At 31.4% G+C, this 9,375-nt stretch overlaps 1 protein-coding gene across 1 annotated transcript in view; it reads right to left on the bottom strand.

The window, feature by feature from the left end:
- The window catches only part of LOTGIDRAFT_216980 (hypothetical protein), a gene marked incomplete at its 3' end in the record, with an annotated part of 60,463 nt that overhangs the window by 19,662 nt on the left and 31,426 nt on the right, over nucleotides 1-9,375 (bottom strand). The window contains exons 27-32 of the mRNA XM_009058746.1: nucleotides 8,380-8,649; nucleotides 7,319-7,403; nucleotides 6,413-6,577; nucleotides 5,929-5,999; nucleotides 2,393-2,525; nucleotides 2,072-2,174 (exon numbers count right to left, since the gene is read on the bottom strand). Of these exons, the coding sequence (XP_009056994.1) occupies nucleotides 2,072-2,174; nucleotides 2,393-2,525; nucleotides 5,929-5,999; nucleotides 6,413-6,577; nucleotides 7,319-7,403; nucleotides 8,380-8,649 (827 nt within the window). The remainder of the gene's footprint in view (nucleotides 1-2,071; nucleotides 2,175-2,392; nucleotides 2,526-5,928; nucleotides 6,000-6,412; nucleotides 6,578-7,318; nucleotides 7,404-8,379; nucleotides 8,650-9,375) is intronic.

Genomic DNA, 9,375 nt, shown 5'->3' with positions numbered 1-9,375 from the left:
TGGGGGGGGGGGGAGGGGGCTATAACTTACTGTTAGGATTGAGATTCCAGATGCGTAAGAACCAAAAGGTGCAAGCCTCCCACGGGAGGTCTGAGGGGTTCTCTCCTAGAAAAATTTTGAAAACTACAATTGTTTTGATGCATTCTTGTGTATTTGGGGTAAAAGCACATAAAAATCATATTTTGAAATTTCTCAGAAGCAAATCAGGGGTGAAAATGGGGGGACAAACTGTTTTTCTACGGTGGCAAATGCGTCCCCAGTACCCCACTGGAGCTGTCACTGCTAGGTGGGCTAATGAGGACGGGCAACATTATGCAGTGTGTGATGAGGGACACAACAGTGACATTATCAAACAATCTGAGATAGAGTATAGAGGACAGATAGTATCATTTTATGGCTGGATAATAAATCTAATCTTATTATGATGAAATTTATGTTAAAAATGAATGATCCAAGATTGTTATGTTCTTTTTGTCAGAAAGGGATTGTAAGGAAGTTTTCTAAACTCTTTATATGTATAGGGGACACCATTCAAATTTTCAGTCAGATGTCTGTGATTCTTGCAAGTTCACTAAAACTAAGTGTAACCGTACTGTGCCGAAGTTGTCACAAAGTCTTAGATAGCTTCTCTTGTAATATTAATGCCATATATGGTACAAAATTTCTGTAATTACAGGAACCACAGACATCTTACAGAAAAATGGAAAGATCCAAATTAAAGGTAAAACTCCTCTGTACAATCTCTATTAGTGTGTATCAAGGAAAATTATACATAATTGAATGTCAAATATATATAGTCAAGTAACCTAATTTCGTGGAAACCTATTATTCATGGATTTCCGGAAACGATTAATAATTTACATGAGCGACCTTGCGCGACCTCCGCATTAGTTTGTTTTGATAAACATGGGTTTTATCTACAATATCAGCTAGTAGAATGAATCCAGTAGTTTCAAGCAAGGTAAATGTAATAATGTATACTTTGACAAATACAAAATGGCGGATTTCACTTATTACCAAACGATACCATTTTTTATCGGCCGAATTTCCTTATAATCCCAAGCGGTAATCGGAATTCCAAGTGTCGTCTGCTAGATTATATTCCAACGAATGAAGTCACGTGATCAACTAGCGGATTCCGTGTCAGCAGAAAATTTCTATGGAACACAAAGTGGACCGTATTCTTATGTTGTTTCAGTGACTTTTAGCAATAAATCACGCTACGTGTCTTATTTTGTCAGTCACTATTTTTTTTTTAAATCGTGGTTCTTTGAAGGAATTGACACTAGTTATAATGAATTGATATTAAAGATTAATACTAAGAGAAGTTAATTATACCACCCGGTATCCATACAACGTGTTGTTCTAAACTTATCTATAGATCAAACATTGTACACGAAAATGAGTGACGCATTCTGCCGCCATTGCCGAGTTGGTTGCTCATGAAATATGGGTCAAAGTGAAGGATTCATAAAGGAAACATCAAAGACATAAATTTTTTTTTTTTTGTTTTTTTAACTTTGACGAAATTCAGTGTTGAATCCTTATATCCACGAAAATAGGTTGCACCACTGTATATGCAGAGAAACTTATCTGATTCACAACAGGGGAATATTATCATATCATAAGCATCCTTCCAATTTCCCGACGGACGGCGATTCCTATATTACAGAACTACTTATTAAGTGGATTATGAAGTCGCGTCTCTCACAATGTTTTTTTGAAAATGATAACTCAAAATGAGGGTGAGTTTTTCTCCCTCGCAAGAACCACGTATGTCAGGCAGGAAATTAGAATGGTGAAATTAGAAGTTATGTGCCCGATACACATACATTAAACATTGGCAACACACTTTTAATGAATTCCTTTAGGCTATATGAGAGAAATCTCTCCGATTCAACCTTCAAGCTTATAGATAAAACAGATAAAAAAAATTATAACTTAGAACATTAAATGATATACATGCTTTGCAAAAATCATTAAGTTAATAATTACAGAGCCAAATTTGTCTTAGACTTTCAGATTTTTCTCTCAACTCTCAGAAAAGCATGCCAAGGTTGCAATGTCTCACCTAGAAGTTCATCAATAACAGGAACTTCGCCTAAATCTTCCAATAGTTCATGTAATGGGTCATCATGCTCAGGTGAGATCTTGTCTTGATGATCTAATAATAACTGAAATAATAATAGACAGGCTTACAATGATGGTATTAAAGGCGACAAAAATCAGTGACAAAGATTGTTCCTGTTCCCCCATCATAGAATGAACTTTCGATTCTCTAATTTTAAAACGATTTACTAAAGACTGAGCTATCCTATCAACAAGGAAAGCAATTAGACCAATATTTCCCTTCAAGCAATTTCTGTTTAGTGGATTGATAATAAAAGACTACCTGATGAGTATCGACAATTTCTGAGACAGAGATATAAATAACAGGCTTAGATATCATAGTAACATCTGTATACTGATCTATATTAAATTTACTTTCTGGATCTTCAACCTCACATGCTGATAAACAATACTTTCTGAAAAACAAACACATGATAAATAATACTTTCTAAAAACAAACACATGATAAACAATACTTTCTGATAAACAAACACATGATAAACAATACTTTCTGATAAACAAACACATGATAAACAATACTTTCTAAAAACACAAACACATGATAAATAATACTTTCTGAAAAACAAACACATGATCAATAATATTTTCTGAAAAACAAACACATGCTTAACAATACTTTCTGAAAAACAAACACATGATTAATAATACTTTCTGAAAAACAAACACATGATAAACAATACTTTCTAAAAACACAAACACATGATAAATAATACTTTCTGAATAACACATGATAAACAATACTTTCTGAATAATAAACACATGATAAACAATACTTTCTAAATAATAAACACATGATATTCTCTGAAAAACAAACAAGATAAATAATACTTTTTGAAAAACGAACACATGATAAATAATACTTTCTGAATAACACATGATAAACAATACTTTCTGAATAATAAACACATGATAAACAATACTTTCTGAATAATAAACACATGATAAACTATACTTTCTGAAAAACAAGCACGTGATAAACAGTAAGGTGTTACATATTACTGATTAGCTTAGTTGCACATTTTCTGTTTCTAAGATCAAGGTTTAATTGACCTCATAAAATGGTGAATCATGGCTTTAAGGTGATAAAAACCATTCAATTTAAAATAATTGTCTATAGTCATTTGACCAAATTGATTTTTTATCTCAATAACATGGCTTAACCATTACCAATAGGTTCAGATTATCAAAGAAACCCATTAAAAATATTTGGACATATAATATACTATCTTGAAATATACCCAGAAACTTTTTGTTGAAAAAATACTAAATTTCTACCATTTCATGGATAGTTATTTCAATAAGTGTTTCATGTTGCCTTTCCAAATTTGATGGCAAAAATTTTACTTTGTATTACTCCCACAGAAAATATAATACAGGCAATATAAAGGACATTAACTAAAAAACTACACAAAAAAATTATTCTCAGCATAGAAGTTTACAACAAATCACTTAAAAGAAAATATAAATCACCATTTGACTGACAATACACATAAAATCAATGGCTACAAAAAAATATTTCAATTTTCAGGGAGGCAAGATTTTTTTCTTAAAACATTTATCTTAGCACTGAAAGAAGCAAAGGATTTTATAACAGCTAAAAACAACTCCATTTTTATTAATATGGGGCCATGGGAACACTTTCTTGCCTAACATATCTTTTATTTTCCCGGTTTCCAAAAAAATACAACAAGTGAGGACATGGTACCAACATTATCACATTTCATACCATATATATCTGAATAAAATGCGGAAGACAATTTATGTCACAACATTTTAAATATGGGTTTCCTTATTTTTTTAGTGTCAAATTAAGCAAACTATTTGATTAATTGGTGTTTCTAATGAATTATCATGTATTCGTAATCATGTCATCATGTTCTTATTGCATGTAATTTAGAGTTTAAATCAATCAAAAAATGTACATTTATGTACAGTCTGGTATTTTTCTAAGTTATTAGAACACCTCTACTTTCTATTCATATAAGTATTAGCATTTTCATTTTCATAAATGAACATAAGGGAACCCATCTTTAATGTTATGTTAAGGATTTGTAGAATTTTATTAGCCTTTTAAACATATGAGATATAGATGGATCAATGTTATATTCTCTGATTTTAAATTCAGTGGTACTATATCTTTAAAGATAAAAGAAGCCTATAATGTAGAGTTATTATAGATCTAGAAAGGAAGAATGAAAAGTGAGATAACCTTTGCCCATGGTAGCAGTTAGAGAACAAGTGTAAGAGTACTCATCTTAAAAATATAGAAGTACTAAGTTCTAATCAGAGGAGTCGTTTATCAAATTGTGTCAAGATTGGCAGACGACAAAGTTCAGTTTTGATTAGATTTGGATTGGATTTGGTATTGGATTACAATTTCCATTATTTATTTTTGGAATCCATTGTAATCTAACAAGATTTCTAGCACAGTACGGTTCAAATGTCGCTATTTCAACTAACCAGAATGTGTCATATGAAACCTGTTTGTTGAGAACAAGAATAAATTGTGGGAAATATACTTCTGGGAGGGTCTTAGTGTCCCACGATTCTTTAGTGTTTTAAATACAAATATTAGAATTATATATGTTTGCGTATATTTTTGTGTATTTCCACGCTAGTATATAAAAAGTATTTCTACTTCAATCAAGTTTGAAATAACAGACAGTTTTAATCATGCAATACAATCATCTTTAAAAAAATAAATTTTAAAAATGGCAAAAAAAAAAGAATCAAAACAAATTGTTTGATATCAATCAGTATTGAATTTGCTTCAAGTTTGATAAAGAGATGTAACCATTTCAAACAAAGAGGAAATGCTTTTTACGACTGATTTAAAAAACAAAATGAAAATTGAGGCTGATTTGAATAGAGATAAAGTTACAGAGAAAAGTTACTTCAGGTGTATAACGCCTAATGTTATGTATCATTTAATGATATGTATATAAAAAACCTAATGTTATGTATCATCCAATGATATGTGTATAAAACACCTAATGTTATGTATCATTTAATGATATGTGTATAAAACACCTAATGTTATGTATCATTTAATGATATGTGTATATAAAACACCTAATGTTATGTATCATTTAATGATATGTGTATAAAACACCTAATGTTATGTATCATTTAATGATATGTGTATAAAACATCTAATGTTATGTATCATCTAATGATATGTGTATATAAAACACCTAATGTTATGTATCATCTAATGATATGTGTATATAACACCTAATGTTATGTATCATCTAATAATATGTGTATAAAACACCTAATGTTATGTATCATCTAATGATATGTGTATAAAACACCTAATGTTATGTATCATCTAATAATATGTGTATAAAACACCTAATGTTATGTATCATCTAATAATATGTGTATAAAACACCTAATGTTATGTATCATCTAATGATATGTGTATAAAACACCTAATGTTATGTATCATCTAATAATATGTGTATATAAAACACCTAATGTTATGGTTCCATCTGATGTTATGTACATATAACATGGCTTTAACTAATTTTATGTACATATAAAATGGCTTTATCTATTGTTTTGTATATATTTGTATAAAATGGCTTTATCTGATGGACATGATATTACTACATTTCAAATTGCTTTCTAAACCTTTGACCTTTCAGTTCTAATTAATCCGATCAACATTATAGGGTCAAAGTTCAACTTAAATTAATCTAAAGAACTGATCAGGTCATAGATGGCAAATTTAACAACCCACAAAAAAAAATATCTAGATCAGTAGAAACTTTGTATCTAGAATCAAAAATTTACTTACTTGAATTTTTCATGAGATGTCTGATATATTCATTCATACTAGATAGATAGGCACTTTCACCACCAAACTAAAATATAATAATAACTAGTTTGATATAGCCTACTGCTGTCAACCTTGTGGCAATATTACCAGTTTTATCTTATACCTTGACTTGTATCTTGTATCATGGAATGCAGAGATTTGATTGCACTAGTAAATACAGCCATTAAGAGCCTCTGACAAAAAGGCTGTTGACATTATGGCTTATTGTTTACAGACTTTCTGTGGCCTTTTATTGTTCCCTAGCATATAATCCAATCAAATTTCTGCATTTATAAATTTCTGTGACACAAGAAAGGTACCTATTGCAGTCAAGGTATTAAAGGCAGTTTGTTATAGTTTTTACATTGCAAAATGTGGTGTTTAATAGCAGAAAAAGCAAAATCACCATCAAAATTAAGAGTTTGATAGAAAAAGGGCACTGAAGGTCCTTTTACTTACTCCTTTATTTGAAGCTGCAAACTGTAAAATCTTGGCAATAGATCCAAGATTTCTTCTCTGATCATTAGTTAACCCTTTATCAGCACTCATTGTAATGATATCAAAGGCATCAGGAGCAACTATAGCACTGTTAATATAGCGGTAATATAGCAAATTACCAACAATCTACAAACAAATATAGCCATATTATTTATATTTTCATAAATATCATGCACGACTGCATGATATGTTGCATTCGTTACTCATACAACCTCCCACATGGTTTTGGTAGTTTCGATTGTTCTTTCCTGCTGATAAACTACCCACTTCCCATTTTGCCCCCAAGAGATAACGAATACAGCATTTTTATATGAACTCCATATTATTGATTAAAATGATGCATGTTTAGAATACTAACATGCATAAAAAGGTATCAGGTTGATCTGTGACATTTGTCTTAACAAACACTGTGAAATACTTTGAAAACTGATTTATTTTGATGAGAAGTAGATCAAAAGGCAGTTATTTTTGGCCCTAGTGATCGAGACTAAATATAGTATGCTAGTCATCTATTTAACATCCTTCAACTTTCTGATGAACTCTTCCACACATGCTTAATTTCTATATATGCCTATATGTGCATGATTGGTAAGAGCTTGTTTTACAGAATCCCTGGAAAATTCATAAAATTAAGTAATTATTGAAAAATGCTTAATCTTAAGATTAAGCGTTTTTCAATAGTTAATTGCACATTTATGGATAATTACTAAGTTATTTGATTTATTGGATTATATAAGGATCCTGTTATGTTATTTATGACACCAGGTATATCTACTGATGAATATATGCTCTTATTGGCTAAGTTTTAAATTCTTAAATTTTATGTTCATTCTAAGACGTAGTATCCCTTTAAGAACAGAAACTTACTTTTAAAACATCTTTTTCTAAGGCATCTGGGAATTTTTGCATTAGAGTTTGTCTCATGACCTTAGCCATATACCTCATACCATACCTAATAAATCAAATACTATATTTAGTAAAGAGTACTAATCTTTTAGTCAAATACTAATCAAGTACAAAATGAACTAATCTTCTATTTTTACATTATACATTACATAGCCTTGAGCAAGGTTTTCAAAACGATGTTAATGTACTGAACTTCATCTGAGAAGGTTGAAAAAAAACCTTAGTAAAGATCAGACTATAAAGTAAAGAAATAACAGTCCAAGACAAACTAAAGCCACGTTTAAACTGCCACAAATTATCTGGCTGAGTGCAAGCTTAGTGCAAAAAATTGCACAGCCTCAGACGGCTCGACACTATGCTAGTTTAAGTGTTCCGAGTACCACAAGGAGAGGTAGCCTCGGTTGGAGTACGGCAGGCCAAAATATCAGTGCAGTGTAAACACGCCACTGGGCATCACCCCAGGAGAAGTGCACATGTGCAATAATGACCTTGACCCTATGAAATGTAATGCCGTAATAAATAAATTGTGTTGCAATGGCTTGCAACGCCAATATTCGCCAAAAAGATAAAATTTTATTTCTTTGTGTCTCAAAAGCAAAGTTAGAGATTTTTAAGAATCATTTGACAAAATTAATCACAAAACTTCAAAATCATCGCCTTGTTTATGGTTGGCAGCAAATTGAATGCTTGCAGTTTTTCGACCTCCACTGACTAGAGAGCAGGTGAATACTTGATGACTCACCATTCTGGCTCAGTAAACAGTGCAGTGTAAACTGTACAGGCCAACAGAGCCAAGTCCAGAACTAGCACAGTTCATTACAAGTGAGCCAATTTTAATGGCAGTGTGAACAAGGCTATAGTATAATGATCTTAAAATCAACATTTATTGGAGCAACCCACTTCATTTGTAGGTAGTTTAAGTAGTATTGAGCAAGATTAATTCAACCTCAGACTAAAATGGACTGATCATGATTATGTTTTGAATTGTTCCTGGAAAGCTACAAGAGACAGAGAAATCTTACGGTATTTTATCTAGTGAATTAAGGACAGTTGATAAGAATTTATCCGTAACTTCTTGAAGACATTTAATCGATTCTTCTACTTGTTCTACAACTTCTGGATGCTTTAGAGCTTGTTCTGTTGATACTTCATAGGGTAAACCACTGGAAAAATACAAAATTTGTTTCATATTTATTTCAATTGAACACAAGAAAATAAATGGCCCAACAAAATTTGCTAAATCAAAAATTATCCTGAATTTTGGTGATGCTCTTGGTGATGCTATATGGACACTATCCTGCAAGATCTACTTCTTAAAATTCTGGATTTGTGCCATTTTCAGTGGTCACATGTTAACAATTGTTTTTTCTCTGATCCACTAGATATGATTTAAAATTTAGCAATATTGTAAAGGTAAGAAAGGGTAAAGGTAAGAAAGGGTAAAGGTAAGAAAGGGTAAAGGTAAGAAAGGGTAAAGGTAAGAAAGGGTAAAGGTAAGAAAGAGTAAAGGTAAGAAAGGGTAAAGGTAAGAAAGGGTAAAGGTAAGAAAGGGTAAAGGTAAGAAAGGGTAAAGGTAAGAAAGAGTAAAGTTAAGAAAGGGTAAAGGTAAGAAAGGGTAAAGGTAAGAAAGGGTAAAGGTAAGTAAGAGTAAAGGAAAGAAAGAATAAAGGTAAGAAAGGGTAAAGGTAAGTAAGGGTAAAGGTAAGAAAGGGTAAAGGTAAGAAAGGGTAAAGGTAAGAAAGGGTAAAGGTAAGTAAGAGTAAAGGAAAGAAAGAATAAAGGTAAGAAAGGGTAAAGGTAAGAAAGGGTAAAGTTAAGTAAGGGTAAAAGTGAGAAAGGTTAAGGTAAGAAAGAGTAAAGGAAAGAAAGAATAAAGGTAAGTAAGGGTAAAAGTGAGAAAGGGTAAAGGTAAGAAAGAGTAAAGGAAAGAAAGAATAAAGGTAAGTAAGGGTAAAACTGAGAAAGGTTAAGGTAAGAAAGGGTAAAGCTAAGAAAGGGTAAAGGAAAGAAAGAGTAAA

Source organism: Lottia gigantea (assembly GCF_000327385.1).
Source record: "Lottia gigantea unplaced genomic scaffold LOTGIsca_35, whole genome shotgun sequence".
In the NCBI taxonomy this organism is placed as follows: domain Eukaryota; kingdom Metazoa; phylum Mollusca; class Gastropoda; family Lottiidae; genus Lottia; species Lottia gigantea.
The sequence above is the reverse complement of the archived record's forward strand: the minus strand, read 5'-3'. Positions and strand labels throughout refer to the sequence as shown.